Here is an 18,415-nt window from a genome sequence, read left to right as displayed (position 1 = left end):
TTTCTCTTTTGCTTCTTTGATTTTTGCTTTTGACTCACAAGGCCTTGCTTTTGATTTTCTGTTTCCTTCCATAAAGCCTTAGATTAGTCCATGATTATCACAACGGATGGCTATTTGAAGACCATAATGACAACATCAAAGATGGTATTTGTCAGAGCTTAGTAGCCAAAGATTCTTTTCTTTTATGTGCCTCAAAACAATGAGAGAAGGGCCCCCTGTTATGTTGAGTTTGGAAAATAAATTTCACTGCAGCCAATGAAATCCTCAAGGCTGGGATCAGGTCATTTGGCTGAGGTACAAAACTCGGGAAAGTACACATGGAAAAACTGCTCTGGAAAGGGTGGCCCTAAAGTGTTTTATTTTAGCTCATGGCTTACTTTGTGTTGATTAGACATCCGCACAAAAATATTGCACGAAGAGTTCCCATTTCCACCCCTGCCTTCCACTGGAATATGAGGAGATCACCAAGTTGTCCCCATCCTTTCTAACCGGTAAGTCAATCTGCATTTTCTTGCTTATAGTTTCCTTTGAGCATTGGAGGAAATCATTCATTTTACTCCAGCAAATCAAAAAGAAACACGATAAGCAGTGCATTCTCCAGAACGTGTCCAGGAATACAGGTAAGGGTCTTTGCTTATAGAGAATCGGTCTTGCTCCCTCCTGATGTCCCACAGGTACCCGATTTCTACAACAGAGTGAACGGATGTAGGAGTAACCCATGCAGAAGGAGACGGGCAGTGTGCACTTACACTCCTAACTAGAGATCTCTAGCTTACGTCGTTGGGGTCTTGTCCCGAATGTAACCAAAATGCCAGGTATAATAAGCCTAATCCTTCAAACAGCTTTAGTTTTCCTTCCTTTTTTTTTTTTTTAAACATGTGGAAAAGCCTCCTTGCTGCCTTTGGGTCCTAGAATCAAACTACTCGTGGCTTCTGGATGATAGGCGAGGGCCACTGCGTTTCTTAGACTCTGGGCATTATTGCCAAGGGCACGGGACAAAATGTCACGGCCATCACGTTATTAAAAAAAAAAAAAAAAAAAGCCTAGAACTTTCCAAGTAAGGTTGACTTATGTGAAACATGAAGGCAGTCAGCATCAGAAGACACGCCGTGAGATGCTGACGCCGGCTAGACTGTGCAGTCCCGGCTGGCTTGGCAGCCGTTCCAAAGAGATGTTGTGTAAAAGAAAGCATGGTGGACACGCCTGGTTATTGCAAGACTGTTTTAATCTGGTACATAGAAAACACCTCTGGGTCTCGGCCCTTTACGAGCATCACGCCACGCTGACTCGGGCGGCTTCTCCGAAGAACCTCAGGCAAAGCTGCTGGAACTGAGACACTGAAATTTCTCCCTCAGCGACTGGACGATATTTTGCTGGTTGGCAGACGGCCCCCTCCAGAGATAGTCATTCAGTTTGTCCGGATCGCTGTACGACGTCAGATAGGGGGACAGCCCCAGCTTGTCGCTTACTGGCTTTTTGGGAGTGCATGGGCTATTCAAAGAGTAAGGGGTGCTGCTGCAGGCGTCCTCGGGAAGGTCAGCCTCCACGGTCCCCGGGGCGGATTTCTTCCTCTGGCCGTGCGAGAACTCTAGCTCCGACTCGTCCTCTTCCGACTTGATTTCCACATAGTCGTCTTCGTCTCCTTCAGTCTCTTTGAAATTGGAGAAGTAGTTCTGGGTCGCTATTTGGGCATTGAAGGGTAAATTTCTACTTACTACCAGAACCTTCTGTGAGTCTCGGAGCGTGAGATCGGAGCGTTTTTCAGTGCCCTGCGGACATGAGTCGGCCATTCCTGGCGGCAAATCCTGGGGACCCTCACACCTCGAACTTTTGTGTGAAGACAGCAGCTGTCTCTTTCCCATCTCCCCAGGGTAGTTGATGGAGTCCCCCGACTTGTTTATCAAGATGGAGGAAGAGGACTGGGACCTGCTGTACGGCTGACATTTAGCACTGAGGCCTTTGCGACCCAAAGAGTTGTAAAGGGGGCCCTGAAAAGAGTTCTCTTTGTTGGGCTGACTGACTATGACACTGTGTCTCTGCAAGGAGCCCAGCAGAGGGTCGGAGGTTTGAAGAGAAGGCACAGAGCAAGCTGCGGACAGCTGTCTTGGAATGCTTTTTGCATTGATCGCTAAAGTAGGATGTTTCGACTTCAAGTCTGGCTCTGGCCGGGGACAGAAATCCACTAACTCTCCGTTACTGTAGGTTGAATGCAAAAGCCAATCCTCGCTGCTATGTTGGGCCTGGGAAGGGGATGTGGACCTGAGGTGGCAGGGTTCTTGAGGTCTGGCCCAGCTATCCTTCTGAGTCTTGAAGGGAGTCTCTCTGAATACAATCTGGTCGTACAGTTGGGAATACTCAGCAATCCTGGCACCTGGAAGGCAAATATGGAAACAATAAATGTACAGAGGATTACTTCCACATGCAAAGATTAAAAAAAAAAAAAAAATCTAACATCCTAACAGACAGATTTAAAAAATTTAAATAGATAGGACCTTTAAGTTTGAGGGTGAGTCACCATTGAATACTAAGCAATGCGAACTAACAAAATAATCCATAGTTTAGTAAGACATAAAAATGTAAAAAAAGGTCACCTACAGGTTCATTTAATTTGATCGAATTCTGGATTATTTTATTTTAGGTCTGCAAATGTTCACTATTTGTAATGAAAATTTCTAGTGTTCTTTACAAGCATGAAAAGTGCTAAAAAAAACAGGCATCATAAAAACAAGAAGGTCAGTACTTAAACCCTGGTCAATGACAAATAACTCAAGTAGTCATTAAAAGGAAGATGACACAATCCACCACGCAGTGGCTGCCCCTGGCTTCTCACTAGACTTAATCTCTCTCAGACAAGGACTCCCAGAAGAGTCCACTCCTGGTCACTGTTCCTGTATTTCTTATTTCTGGGCAGCTATTCGCTGCTATCATCTGGGAAACAAGTATCTACAGGAGGCCCTCCCTTCCAGGATTTCAAAACCATGTGTATTGACTGAGCCACATCTTCTTTCCCATACCCAAGAAGCCAGGCACTAAAGTCTATGCCCCCAAGATATCGAGAATGAATCATCTATGCATGTAATTGATAATGTAATACTCTCTGGTATTTGTCCAGAACAGGATTTGACTGTTATATCCATGAAAGCTATTGCCACTTCAAATTCAGCTAGGAGGCCATTCTCCTCTCTACCCTACTTCTGAGTACAGATATTTCTACATTTCTAAAGACATTAACAGAACGCTGCTATGGATAGAATACTCTCTTGGGCCAGGAACGATTTAAGAGACAGAGCCCAGAGATGTCAATTTCAAGAGCTGCGCCCCGCCCACACACACCATCACCCCAATCCAGGTATCCACACCACCGCCCCAGAATCAAAGAATTCCATGCATCCTATAAATTGCCCAGACCACATCTTACACAGCCTCTACAAAAGGGATCTATCCCATGTACGATGACCAGCAAGTGACATTGCATTTTCTTCTTAAGCTATTTATATTTTTAGTAACCTATTGTTAGTAAATTCTTCCTTGAATTTAAACAAAATATTTAGTTGAGTTTCTGCCATTTCTTTCAACTCTATCTTCTATGAGGACAGAAGACACCTGCGGGTGTGCCTTTAATTGCAACCTTCTCAAATTGTTTGCCTTCCCAACTCCCCAAATCAGGGTAAATCATGTTTAACTTCTCATAGATCCTATATTCAGATCCTTCAGGTTTTCAAGTCCAAATTCCTTGGAAGAACAGAGAATAATAGTTTAGAATTGCTAGTAACAAAAACTTGAGCTATTATTCCTTAAATGGCATAGTAAAGACTCTCGATACCAATTAAATTTGGCAACCCCTTAAGAGACTGAAAGTCTACATGAACACCAAAGTGCCCATGTTAGCCATTCTGAAGTCTATAATGTTTCATTAACTGTGAAGCCCAAACAAAGGCAGCTGGACCTTGGGGCAGAGTCACTGGTTAGCAGTCCCACCTGAACATCAACTCGTTCTGCCCAAACCATTCTCATCTACACGATGACCCTGAACGTGGTCCCACAGCTAAGTCAGGAAGGTTCTGAACTTTCACAAGGTTCCAATGAGATGGCAATTTGGGGGAAAGTAATGAGAGCTAGTTAAAACATTTGGTTCAACTATTTCAGCACCAAAGTTGTTAACCATAGAGTCGTGTAATGAAAAATTGGCTTTTGACTTCCGACTGTGATAGCCCAGATGATCTGAAACCACATATTACTCAAAATATCCACAGTATTTCTCATGCCTCTTTCTTCCTAATCACACTCTTTCTTCTTCCTTTGCTTAATCAAATCCTATTTACCACTCAAGACCTTCTATAAGCACTACCCCTTCCATGAATCATTTTCTAACGCATTTCTCTTCCCTGAAGTCTTATATACTTAGTGTGGACCATAATATTCAGCTCTTGGCTGCACACACATGCATGGGCATGCATGCACACATGCACACAATCTCGTGTTGCTGTTTTTCTCTTTTTTTTTTTTTTTTTTTAACATGGGCTAGTTTATCATTCCAGCTAGTCCATGAGCATTTACTCTTGGAGAACAATCCTCACAGAGCACCAAGCATAGTTCTAGATACGAACTGGTCTCGAGAACTACTTATTCAGATAAATTTTGGACTTCCTCCTTTTATTTTAAGCATAGTGTTAAAAATGGACGTGCTTTCCCTAAGACCATACCACAGAGAGGGACAGGCAGCCTAGAAAATCAGGGGCATAGCAAAAAAAAAAAAAAAAAAAGGCAGCAGCAGTGGGAAAGTAGCCTTTGATTAAAATGCTTCCGATAGAGAACTCATAGTGGGCCCAGTTTATCTTTGGATAATAAAAAGTTGACCATCTATAAATTTGGAATAAAGAGTATCTCACGGGTAGATAATACACAGTGCCTATCTAAGTTTTAGGGATTTTTTGTTTGTTTGTTTGTCTCATTCTATAACTTGTTTGATGGCAATGTGAACAAGAGAAGGCTTCCAAAGCAACAACTGCCATTAGCTTGCTTTACCCAGATGTGTAGGAAATAGCCAGCCCAAGAAGACATCTCCAGTCTAAAAACCTCAGTATTAGCCAGGTGGATCAAAGTTCCCCATCATCCCAGTTCTGGCATTAATAGCCTCTGTAGAATACGTATATTATTATTATGTGACAACCTCAGGGCTGTCTCTGGTTTATTTCTCTTTTGTAAGTTTAAAAGGTGGCGTTCTTAGGATTCCAGATAAAAACTGGAAATGATCCTTGCTGAGAAAAGTGTATGAAATAAACTGTTTTCAAGACAGAGGATTAAAATCAAAGCTTCTGATGCTACTTGAGATGTAGACCAAAGCATAAAATGTGATTTGGCCTTCGCTGCATAAAAAGGAAAATCCCTCAAGCCTGTATGGAGTTTTCTTCCATGTAAAACATCACCAAAAAAGGGAACCCAAAGGCCTCGTTGGCCTCCAAGACTATGAGGAGGGAGGTGTGACTGAACAAGAATGTTGGCATGCTACAACAGGCTCTGGACGGTGGGAGTAACTAGACCTGGATGGGTGACTTAGAGGCAGAAATCTGACCCGGGGCCTGTAGACCCCCGCCAGAGAGTTCAATAAAGGTGCTCGAGAGTTTCAGCAGGTGAATAGGGCGTTCCTCCTTCCGTACAACACCGAGAGCAAGCTCCTGGCAAAGTGGCAAGGCCCATACGAAGAAGTCTGGAGAATCGGTCCGTTCGATTACGACGTCCTGTGCCCAGATAAACAAGAGAGAGAAAAGGAGTCATCATGTCAACTGATTGAAAGCCTAGTGGGCACAGGAAGTGGTCTCGATCCACCCAGATGGAAGATTCCTCAGGTCCGAGAGATGGCAGGCCCTAGGGACGTGCTCCTGCCAGATAGCGGGGGAGACCCCATTCTCAGAAGATGACTTTGGAGAGATCTCCTCCTCTTGGTTGGGGAGAACGTCGGTAGTAGCCCACCATGTCAAGAAAGGACCCAGATGCAGAGCTGAGAAAAGATCCCATGGGATCCCAAGAAGACATCAGTAGGCAAAACCAAAAGGAGAACAAACCAAAAGTAAAAAGAAGCAAAAGAAAACCCCAAAGGGACATCTATGAATATTTAAAAGGTGGGTAAAAAAGAAGACTCCTCAAGGTAGTTGTAAGCCCTAATGATTCAGCATTGGAGGACATGCTTCTATCAAGGTTTGAGTTCTGCATTTTAATGGATGGTCCATATTCAAAACAACCTGGCTCAGGCAATTACCACTCTTGAAACAAGAGTCTACTGGCATAATCCATGATCATCAGAAACCCTATTCTATTCTCTCTCTAGCCCAGGTTCAGTCAGTGGTTGCATTGCCCACATACCACTGCTTCCAATGCCATCTATGCCCCCACAGGGTCCTTCACAACTGGAACTCAGTCGCTTTTTCCATGGGTAACAACAGACCAGCTTAGTAACGCTAGTGCTGGAAAAGGGACATGAATTAATTCCAGCACATTCTTGCAAGGAGAAAAATATATGCCATCTGGTCTCTTACATTCATATACAATTCACTTTTCACCTTTATTTAAAAAGAAGAACAACTCAAGAGAGTGTGTAAAATCCTTCAGGTAGCGAATTCCAGCGCTTACCTTCCCTATTTGATAGGAAACTTTACTGTAGGAGGAGCTCTAGAAAAAGAGTAAAGCTTTAGACAATTCTTAAATACTCCCAAACCAAAAAAAAATTCCCTACAGATTCTTGTCACGTAACGTGTAATTGTGGCTTCATTTAGGATTTGGATATCCCCTTCTTATTCTCTGGCTTTCGCAGAGATAAAGACATCAATCTCAAAGAAAGGGGGTTAGTGGCATCGATCTGGCCAGATGAGCCATGTCACCGTCCTACTACCTGTCTCAGTGTGCCTTGGTACTGAGCCATCGGGCTTTTACTTTTAACTGGAGAAAGGTCTCCTCTCATTTGATACCAAGGGGGTCCTTTGTCAGAAAATCCAGGCCAGGGAATCTTAAAATAGGCTCAAAAGTCCACATTGTTTCAAATTGCAGATTCCGGGGCTTAACCCCAGAAATCCCGCTGGGTCTAGAGGTGAAAAGCTCCCGAGGTGAGAGCCAGGGCCCTGGGGTTTCTTCTTCCCGTGACAATCACGTGTCTCATTCACACCTGTGTTCTTCAACCGAGATCAGTGTCTTGGTGCCAAGTTTGGTCTCTGCACTCCTTTATAACAGAGAAAGAAGTCAAACCTTTAGCCCTAATCCTACCAATATCATACCTGAGATCCCAGTTTTCTGCCCTACAAAGGAGGCTTGACGGAAAGAATCACACTTTTTGGAAGCTACCTGAGAATACTAAAGGGAGATAGTATTAAATGCATGACACCAGCTATTTTACGGCAACTATTGAACAAAAAGTCAACTGGTAAGAGAAATACGTGAGAAAATGCCTGAGGATATAGTGTGAAAGGACTCCTTTTCATCTGTTAGGATGAGTGGGCATGTTTGTTGGGATTCTGGAGCAACCCTATTGCACAGGCTTCCGAATCTTCAAAGCTGACATGAGCCATGACTCCTCCCAACACAGCGATACACAGGGAAAAGCTCTACCTGCCACGAGTTCAACGGATTGCTACTTTTCACACTTCAGATCAGAGAAAACGTCTTAAAACATCAAGTCTGGTAGTGACAATATGACACAAACAACAAAACCCTCCGAGACCGAATCTCGCTCCAACTCGGGCGACTCTGTGAGCTCAAGTGGGAAAAGAATTAGTGTTTGTTAGTAAAGCTGTGGTCTCCATTTGAGAGAATGAATGTCTGAGTGGCAATGTTCTCACCGTTTCAAGGACTTTTAGAACCTGAAAGCTGCCCTCACATCCTACTTTCAAGAAGGAAGGAAAGCAGTGTGAAGGAACGTACCGATGGCAGGACCCCCTTGCTTCTTCTCTTCCAAGATGGCTGCCAGGTCTTTGTGCGTGGGTTTGTGCTGCTGGCTGGCCAGTGCCTGCTCCAGCTCTGGGCTTCTCACTTTTAAAAGCTGGTTTGCCTTCTTGATCTTCTGACTGTACTGCCTGGCCATCATAAAAACCCTGCTTTTCGTCTTATCTGTGGCATCCATCCCAGGGTCAGGGTTTTCCAAGTCTGTCTGGGATAGACTGCTGTTGGCCAAGTCGTAGGGGTTTTCCATGGGAGGCGTTTCACTGGCCAGAGACAGCCGGTTAAGACTCATAAAGGAGCCCTCTTTAGAAATCAGGTCCTCCTCAAACGGGCAGTGGGTCCGGCCACCTCTGCCGGGCTTGTCTTTCAGCGGCGTGAGGAAAGCATGGCCCTCGGGAAGGGAGAGGGTAGACACGGAACGCGCCGCGTCTCTGCCCAGCTCGGGGGTGCTCTCGGAGTGCAGTCTGTCTGCCACATCCTCTTTACTGACAGGGAAGGCTGCGAGGAGCCGGTCTCTAGCTTTGACTTCGTTTTTCTTGATGTAATTTTCCAGGTCATTCCAGATTTCGTCTACTTCTTCAGACAGTTTATCAGATACAGACTTATCACCTACAGACAGGTTACAGCTGAAAGAGTTGTAGAGCAAACTCAAATAATCACTATCGGAGGGTCCCTGGGGGTAAGGCGTTTCGTCCTCGCTGAACTGGAGGCTATCCTGGGAAACAAAGGGCCTCAGACTGTCACAGCATGCAAAGTCGGCTTCCAACCCTAAGAAGGTGCTCCTCTTGGGGCGCTTCAGGCTGCTGCATTTGAAATCCAGGGAGGGCGGATCCGGGAGCCCTATGGTGTCGTAGATGTTTTCCTCCACCATCTGGAGTTCATGTGCGCTTTGGTTCGATGCCTGGTGACCCGTTAGAGCTCCGTCCCTCTCTGTGTGCAGAGAGTTCTTCTCGGGGCCAGCTTGCCTCTTTGAGAAGGCGAGCTCTGGCGTGCTCTTGGGGCGAACAGAGTCCCTGGCTGTTTTGGGGGGTGTGGATTCAGCTTCTTCCCGTTTAGCAACCATTAGTTTTAAGTCCTCGTAACTGATGTTATCATAGACGTGGTCTATATCATCAATAGTCAACTCCACAGATGACCCAAAGGGAGTCATTCCGTCCTGCCCTTCTGTTTTAGGGTCACTCTGCAGTTCCCGTCGGGGGCTGTACTGAGAGCCACCACTGTCCCTAATTCTTATTTCAGGAGGGCATGTGTGGTTCTCGCCAGCGCTGCTGGCCCGCCTGACCACCCGGTGGCCAGAGCTGGTGGTCTCCGTGGGCTCAACCTGTCCCATGTGCCAACTACAAGGGCGACTGGAAGTGCTATCTTCACAAAGTCGGGTAGAGTTCAGATCTGAGGAGGAGAAGGACGGCACGAACATCTGATAATCATCTTCATCATCCTCGTTCTCCTGAGGGGACCGACGACTCGGGAACAAGGCTTGTCTGATCTGGTGGTCCGTCCAGATGTTTCTGATGGCCCCACCCCCGCGAAGCACGCTGATGATGGCAGAACTGCTCGGCTGGCTGCTCCTTGGGGCGGGAGACGGCCCCGCTGGGGTCCGCTGGCGAGAGCCTTCCTCTCTGGAAACCTGAGGTGGATAGAAACATATTGATTGAACTGCAGGGACATGGGCACATAACTTAGGACACTCTCCTGGTTTTACACATTGCCTCTCCCACTGGACTATGATAGTCTTAAAGCAAATGATCAGTAAATGTTGTGGATTTTAATGGAGTTGAAAAGCACTTCGGATTTTTGCAAAAGGGGGCAGAAAGGACAGGAACTGATATTTACTTTAGAAACAGGCTAGGCCACGTGCAGACATTCTCCACACTTAACGTTTATAATCACTCTGTGAATTAGACATGACTGTACTAATTTCACAGTAAGGAAATCCAGGCAGCAGAAAGGCTAGGACGCAAACTAAGTCTGACTCTAAATCCCTTACCCCAGTGCAGGGAATCAGCAAAATACAGAAAACTCTTAAATACTTCAAATAATTCCGATGTGCACTTGGTAAATAACATTCTATAAATGAACATATATAGGTATCAAGGGCCACTGTATCTGGTTTCTATTTGAGGCTTGATTGCTAGGAGTTTTATTGCGGTTTCTGGTATACCAGAAGCTCAGTCAGTAATCCGACTGCACACCTTAAGGCTTTCTCTGAAATCTGCAGACTTGCCATGGACCTGACTGACATTGCCTTGGTTTATAGATTCTAGGCAAAGAGCCTTTGTTGCAGACATGTAACTTAATCCACTCTTGAGCTAATGAACGTTTTACTTTCTTTCAAAATACATTTAATTAAGTAATTTTTAGATGCCTAATATTAGGAAATAAAATATGAGTGACGTTAACAATTTTGAATCAAAAAACCAATGGGGTCTTTTATAACTTGGAACCTTTCTTGACGGAGCTCAATTGTGCAGACAGGGAGCAGACTGCCCTCTGATGCCCTCCATAGGTATAAGGATTAGCTTCAAAGAGTTGAAAGGGTTGAGACCAGACTCATTAGTACCAGGGGCATATCTTCTGACCCAAACACTATTAGGAATATTTTTTGTAACCTATTAGAAATGTTAAGTTAGCAAGAACTTTTCCTCACTTGTCAATGAAACTGGGATATATATATATTGCCCTGGAATAACCTGTCAATATGTCTTTCTGTCTGCTGGCCTGCCTGCCTGCCTGTCTATCAGGGAGGGAAGAGAAGTGTAGGGAGGGTAAGAATAAAATTTCACTCTGAATGTTATTTTTCCATTAAAATTTGAAACTAAAAATAATCTAGTCATTTAGTCTTTTGCTTTTTTTCACAGGGTCAAACTGTGGACCATTTGAGGCCTAGAAAAGTATGAATATGCACACATATAGGTATATACACACACATACCCATATATTGTATTACATTTTATTTATGGCTCTATTTTTTTCTTTACCCTTTAGTATCTCTCCCTTTTTCTTATGCAGATTGTACTGGTACCATGTTGTAAAATACAGACACCCAGGAACTACATTTTTAAAAAACAAGTTAGTATTAACTTGTGAAATCATGACAAAACACTTTGAAAGTATAACAAAAGGATTCTGTGAACAGCCAGAAGTAACACCTTCTTAAAATCTTCCATCCCAGAAAGATTCCCAGACATTTTAGAAAACTAGGAAACCTGAATATTTAATATCAAAATATATTTTTAAGGTAATTGCTTGGAACTTTGGAAACTGAAATTTTACACGACATCTTCAGGAGAACTGAAGAAGCTCTTAGATTGAGAAATAATCAGTATGTATATTATGCACAACATAGAAGTGTCTGGTTTAGATACCTTGATTTCACTAGAGCCGTGATGAACATTTTTCCCCACTGTTTTTCTATATTCTGAGCATTATGGCTATTAATAATAAAATGATAATAGCTATCATTTGTGAAGCACTTGCTTTGTTCCAGCTTCTGTACTAAGCATTTTTTTCTTTTAAGATTTTATTTTTAAGTAATCTCTACACCCAAAGTGGGGCTCAAACTTACAACCCTGAGATCGAGAGTCACATGCTCCACCACCTGAGCCAGCCAAGCACTCCTGTACTAAGTACTTTTAAAAATATATTTTTGCATTTAGTCTTTATAATAATTCCATAAGTTAGAAAACTAAGTTTTCTAACAACTTGCTTGTAAGTCATACAGCTTAGGATTGACAGAATTGGATTTGAATCCATGTCTGAATCCACAGCATGTATACGACCTTAACTGCCCCCCTCTTTTTTGCTCTTGCTCTCTCTCTCTCCCTCCTTCCCCTTTCTCTCTCTCTACACACACACACACACACACACACACACACACACATGCATGCACGGCCTTGGAATATGTATTCTGGGAGAAATGTGAAGCTATTATTAAGGAATATTTCCTGTTATAAACTCTTTAACCATTAGTAAACCTATTCTCCTTGCATTTGGTGTTGTTCATTAGTGTTAGGAGATGGAGTTTTACCACTAAGAAAAAAGTACATGGCTTTACTTCTTTCTTGTCTTCAAATTTTATAAGGTTTAGTTAGTCCCCATATGGAGACTTGGCTTGATCACTATTGTCGAAAGTTTCCAACAAGCTCTTGAGATTCCATCTTTAGGGCTGGTGGAGCGATCCCCGCACCTGGTACTGAGCAGGGCTTAGCTCCATGATCCTAGTTTGGCAGCCTTAAAGAGCTGGGCGCCTTCTGCAGTGTTTGTTTATGGAAACAATGTAGATTAAAAACAAATCAAAACCTCATGCTATATTTCAGAACAATAACCAACTAATAAGTTTCAAACGCTTCCAAACAAAAATATATACTACCTGAAAGAAATTCACATGCTCCAATTTTAAGAAAATTACTTTGAGGTAAGATTGCTGATTTTTAGACATTTTACTGGGTTTATTGGAAAGGTATGGAGTTTATCAGCAGGGTTACTTGGGCCCTGTGCTAAGGAACGATGCAGTGGAATTGTGGGGAGAGAGTTTCATAACCACATCCTTAGAGATACAGAACATTAAGCAAGAAACCACAATCAGTTCTCTAAGAGTTGTTAACTTAGACAATTGGTCTGTAGACAATGAGACACGGTTTACTCAGGTCAGGATACAATATTTCTTCTTCATACGTAATACATTTGGATATACATCTTCCAATAGAGCATACCATTTTTATGCCCCCTCTCCTAACCTTTTATCAGAGGAAGAAAAGCCCCAACTTCATATAGTGAAGTTTCATTATAGGACATAGGATCATACTTCTTATACCAGCAGCAGGACCATATTCTTAGAAGGGGATCTCTGTGACTGAAGGCTAACGCTTTGAGAAGGGGCCAACATTTGGGAGGCAGGAGCCTTGGTCTTGTGACAAAGTCGGGTGCACCAGACTAGCACTGAGGGTACATGTATTACACCCTAGGTAACCTTACAGCTTTTGAGGTCAGAGGTGGGGTAAGAGGGGGATCAAGAAATCATTGCCTTAGTTCAGAGAAATGAAGCAGGGGGAGGGAGGAGGTTATAAGGATGAGTCAGTCCTTAAGTCCATCTCAAAATGTAAAATCATTGTTTACATTGGAATACAGGCTGGGGATGAGATATATAAGGGGTGCCTAAGTAAACATTTCAAAATAAGAAATGTAATTGTGCTTACCTTTTGGATGTCTTGTGCTGTTTCTGAAAAATAAAAGGGTTTTAAAAGAATTTTTGAGGATTAAAAACATATCTCATACACAGGTAAGCACCCCTATTTTATAGGATTTTAAAACTTGTTAATAACTGAAGCCCAAGAGGCTTTTGGACCCTTTAGACCTTTAATTCTCAGAAAATGCCTCTCGGGGCGCCTGGGTGGCTCAGTCGTTAAGCGTCTGCCTTCGGCTCAGGTCCTGATCCCAGGGTCCTGGGATCGAGTCCCACATCGGGCTCCCCATCAGGGGGAAGCCTGCTTCTCCCTCTCCCACTCCCACTGCTTGTGTTCCTGCTCTCGCTATCTCTGTCTCTGTCAAATAAATAAAATCTTAAAAAAAAAAAGAAAATGCCTCTCAGTCATCTTCGTTATATATCCTGTAGTATATGTAAAAACAAAACAAAACAAAACAAAACCTTACATACATCTGAGTGTCAAGTACCTTTCTTAATCCCTGAGAGCAACAGACCGATTCATGTTAATAAGTCTCAAAATCTTCTCCCGAAATATGTATTATCTGAAATACGCACCCTAAGCCGTGAGAATCACTTAAACATAGGACTATGCTTCTGTTAATTTTTAAACATTTTACTGGTTTTCCCTGAACGACACAGACAGGATTTATCACTGGGGTCACCTTGGCGCTGTGCTAAGGAGCAGTAAAGGTGGGTTTCTGGGGGACTTGTACATAGCCACATCCTTACAGACGCCCCTTCAGATACCTCGCTGATGTGTGGCTCATCTTTAAACACTGTTTAATTACGGAAGCATATAAAGTAAACACTGATCGAATCCTCTCCAGAAATCCCACCCCGTGGAAGTTATCATACTTAGCAGTTGATGGTCCTCTTTCCAGCTCCCATACCCACTACCCCTAGCCCACCGCGATGCACGGTTTTGTTTATAAAATAAAGGTGCAATGTGGAGCATTGCGTGTCCTGCTAAATGTATGTGCACACGCTTGTCAGTAGGGAAGGAGGTACTCCATTGCTTCTGACAGAAACTGCAGAATATTCCACGTAGCATTCCAGGATATACTACAATTTATTTAACTCTTTCCTACTAGATGGGCATTTTATGTGCCGCCCTATTACCAATGCTGCAAAGAACACACACACACACACCTGGGTCTAGCCACACCTGGGGGAGCACTTTTATACAGGAAGTATATACTGTGAAATTTATAAAAGTGAAAAAAGCGTAATTGTCAAGGGCAAATGTGAATTTTAAGTTTAAGGGCTCCAAATTTTGCTCCAAAAAGGTTGCAGAAATTTAGACACCATTCGTTTTGGAGTGCCTGTTTTTCTCTATTTTTTTGGTTGAGCTCACAGCTTTCCCCTATTTATCTCCTTTAAATGTATGATTTTTCTGATTACTAACACGGATGACCATTTATAAATTTGATCGACGGCTTGTGTTTTTTTTTTCTGTGAAACTGAATTATATTCTCTGCCTTTCTTTTATTATCCTTTTTAAAAGGTTTTATTTATGGGCGCCTGGGTGGCTCAGTTGGTTGAGCGACTGCCTTCGGCTCAGGTCATGATCCTGGAGTCCCGGGATCGAGTCACGCATCAGGCTCCCTGCTCGGCAGGGAGTCTGCTTCTCCCTCTGACCCTCCCCCCTCTCATGTGCTCTCTCTCTCCTCTCATCCTCTCTCTCAAATAAATAAATAAAATCTTAAAAAAAAAAAAAAAGGTTTTATTTATTTATTTGAGAGAGAAAGAGAGAATCTGAAGCAGACTCCGCACTGAGCACGGAGCCTGATGCAGGGCTCAATCCCATGCCCATGAGATCACGACCTGAGCTAAAACCAAGAGTTGGATGCTTAACCAGCTCAGCCACCCAGGTGCCCCTCTGCCTTTTAAAAGAGAGTCCTTGGGGCGCCTGGGTGGCTCAGTTGGTTAAGCAACTGCCTTCGGCTCAGGTCATGATCCTGGAGTCCCTGGATCGAGTCCCGCATCGGGCTCCCTGCTCAGCGGGGAGTCTGCTTCTCCCTCTGACCCTCCCCCCTCTCATGCTCGCTCTATCTCATTCTCTCTAATAAATAAATAAAATCTTAAAAAAAATAAAATAAAAAAATAAAAGAGAGTCCTTTGTCTCTTCTCTTTGATGTAGGGGTTTCTTTACATAATAGGGATATTAATCTTTCCATGCCAGTTATCTATATTGTAGACATTTTATGTCATTTGGCTTTACATCATATAATGGGGCACTATTACTTATAGAAGTTAATAAAATTTGTCCATCTGTAATTTATCTGGTGTTTATGTTTTTGTATGGTTTGACAGTGCATATCAGCAAGAATGAAAAAAAGAAAGCTATTTCAGGACTTACCACTGGTCTTCAAAACTTTATGTGATCTTGAGGAAGGTTCTAGGAGAAAAAATAAGGCCAGCATCATTTGCAAAACCAAATCAAGGTTTTTTTCTTTATAAATGAATTATTTGAGCTCTAGAAAAAAATTTTTTTATCATATATACCGAAACCCCCATCACTTAGAGACATTTAACAGCAAGACATTCACTCTGACAAAGCCGTAGAATAAAATTTAACTGCATAATCTGCGTAAACTACCCTACCAACAACTAGTAGAGCAATTTCCTTAGCTTTAACTACCACCTATAAGGTGATAGTGTTCAATTTTATATCCTTAAGCCACTCCTCTCCCAAGCCTCAGACCTCTAATGTTAACTGTCCATCTGACGATTCCCCAATGTGCCCACAGACCGAGCAACCCAACATGCCTCGAACTCACCAGTCTTCCCCCAAACTGTTCTTTAATCAAGTTCTTATCCTGGTTGTCACTGACATTACCTGCCCAAGTTAGCTATCAGGACATCATTCTAAATTTCTCCTGTTTTCATCCATCACAGTCCTGTGGGATCCCAATAATGACCCCCCCCCCAACTACTGTCTCAATCCAGGCCATTATCATCTCTCCCCCAGACTAGATGGACAGCCTACTTCAGTTTCCACATCAAGGCAGAATTCTCTTTTTAAAAGGCAAACATTTTGGGGCACCTGGGTGGCTCAGTCATTAAGCATCTGCCTTCAGCTCAGGTCATGAGCCCAGGGTTCTGGGATCGAGCCCTGCATCGGGTTCTCTGCTTAGCAGGAAGCCTGCTTCTTCCTCTCCCACTGCCCCCTGCTTGTGTTCCCTCTCTCGCTCTCTCTCTGTCAAATAAATAAATAAAATCTTAATAAAAAAAAGGCAAATATTTCATTGCTGAAGGTCCTTCCTGTAGTTTGCAGGATCAAGCTCATACATTCTTCAACTCCAGCAGCTTCTCCTTCTGGTTTACCTTGCACACCTCCACCTCCCCCCAGCTCCATCCCATGTTCCAGCCAGGCTGAACAACTGACAATAGAGGTCTGAGCTGAGGTATGCTGGCTCAAGTCTCAGGCCTTTGCATGTGCTAGTCCTGCCCCATCTGCCTCCTCAGCCCCCAGACTCCATTCCAGGTCTTCTGCTCTGGGAAGCCTTCTCTCTCCTTCCTAGACAGCCCCTCTCTCTCTCCTTTGTCTTTCCACTCTTCCTCCTACTCGGCCTCTACCACAGTCCATTACGGACTGGTACGTATTCACCCTTTTAGACTCTCCCACTGGACTATAACCTCCTAGGAAGCAGGAATCATATGTATTATTTATTCTTGCATTCTGGGTCCTTAGCACAGTAATAATACTGATTCAAATTAAAAAAAAAAAGATCTGAGGGCTAAGAGAATACTAGATGGAGTCTGGTTCAGCAAACACGTGTTAAAGGTTTAGGCTTGAATAATCTTTTATACGTGTCATTTATAGGATAAAATTGTTCCCCAGTGTTAGTCAACAGGCTTTAAGTACCTGCATGCTAGTGGTAAGATGCATCAGCATGGATGGGACTGGAGGAGATTATGCTAAGTGAAATAAGTCAAGCAGAGAAAGTCAATTACCATATGGTTTCACTTATTTGTGGAACATAAGGAATAGCATGGAGGACATTAGGAGAAGGAAGGTAAAAATGAAGGGGGGGGAAATCGGAGAGGGAGACGAACCATGAGAGACTATGGACTCCGAGTAACAAACTGAGGGTTTTAGAGGGGAAGGGGGTGGGGGGATGGGTTAGCTGGGTGATGGGTATTAAGGAGGGCATGTACTGCATGGAGCACTGGGTGTTATATGAAAACAACGAATCATGGAACACTACATCAAAAACTAGTGATGTATGTGACTAACATAACATAATAAAATTAAATTAAAAAAAAATATGGGTGCCTGGGTGGCTCAGTCGTTAAGCGTCTGCCTTCGGCTCAGGTCATGGTCCCAGGGTCCTGGGATCGAGCCCCGCATCGGGCTCCCTGCTTGGCGGGAAGCCTACTTCTCCCTCTCCCACTCCCCCTGCTTGTGTTCCCCCTCTTGCTGTCTCTCTCTCTCTGTCAAATGAATAAATAAAATCTTTGAAAAAATAAATACAAATAAAAAGAATAAATTTACACACACACACAAAAAGATGCTATGCAAAGCAAAATTAGTTGACTGGTATGTTTTATATTCCCTGGAAAATAGAGAGTTATGTAGAAAGTTTAGAACGAAACTTTTTGCTTAGAATGAAAGCCTGACAGACTGAAAGGATCTTTCATTACTTGTCCCCACAGATTATTAAATTTTGATCACAACATCCTATTTACCAGATTTTCTTCTCAGCCGATATGGAGCAGAACCGTCTTTCGAACCACACAAAGCTTTCGTTTCTCCCTCAGGACTGTAACAGAACCCGGGATAATCTGGAAAGATAACCACACACATCAATAAGAAGGAGGTGTTCAGTGACTTCTGAGATCAGTACGACTTGTTTTGGGTATCTATGGATTTATTCATTTTCATCAGACATGGTATAATCTCTCCTTTCCGTAACTGGTGTTGAATATGTATCACAGGACTTTTTGTTTACATTGGGACTTCCAGGAGTTTGTCAGCAAGGTAGGCTGCCTTTCTAGTACACGTGTGTGCTCTCGGGTTCTCCATTACACACACACACACACACTCTCCTTTTTTGCTCACTAGCAGAAAGAGCCATAACCATTGTCTTCACCCTTTGTAGGAAGTTAGTTAAAATGTGTAAGGTGTGATTAAACTCTTCCTGCCGTTCAGGATCATCTGCAACTTGATGACCCACAGAGGTCAGAAAATTCTATTAAAATAAACGTCACTGCTGAACTTGCCAACAAGGCCCCTGACAGGCTGTGGTGACGGACCACCACAGAGGCTCTGTCAGGGAGGGC

The 18,415-nt window shown here is 43.3% G+C and overlaps 1 protein-coding gene across 2 annotated transcripts in view; it reads right to left on the bottom strand.

Annotated features, from left to right (window-relative positions):
- Positions 1 to 1,310: 1,310 nt before the first annotated feature.
- The window catches only part of PLEKHG1 (pleckstrin homology and RhoGEF domain containing G1), a 223,273-nt gene continuing 206,168 nt past the window's right edge, over positions 1,311 to 18,415 (bottom strand). For both annotated transcript variants that reach the window (XM_034991003.1, XM_034991004.1), the window contains 5 exons: positions 17,822 to 17,917; positions 15,489 to 15,527; positions 13,122 to 13,144; positions 7,909 to 9,553; positions 1,311 to 2,371 (listed from right to left, as the gene is read on the bottom strand). In XM_034991003.1, the coding sequence (XP_034846894.1) occupies positions 1,311 to 2,371; positions 7,909 to 9,553; positions 13,122 to 13,144; positions 15,489 to 15,527; positions 17,822 to 17,917 (2,864 nt within the window). The remainder of the gene's footprint in view (positions 2,372 to 7,908; positions 9,554 to 13,121; positions 13,145 to 15,488; positions 15,528 to 17,821; positions 17,918 to 18,415) is intronic.

The sequence above is a fragment of the Mirounga leonina genome, unplaced genomic scaffold (genome assembly GCF_011800145.1).
Source record: "Mirounga leonina isolate KUSES-001 unplaced genomic scaffold, KU_Mleo_1.0 Mir_53, whole genome shotgun sequence".
In the NCBI taxonomy this organism is placed as follows: Eukaryota; Metazoa; Chordata; class Mammalia; order Carnivora; family Phocidae; genus Mirounga; species Mirounga leonina.
This window is presented reverse-complemented; position numbering and strand designations above follow the sequence as displayed.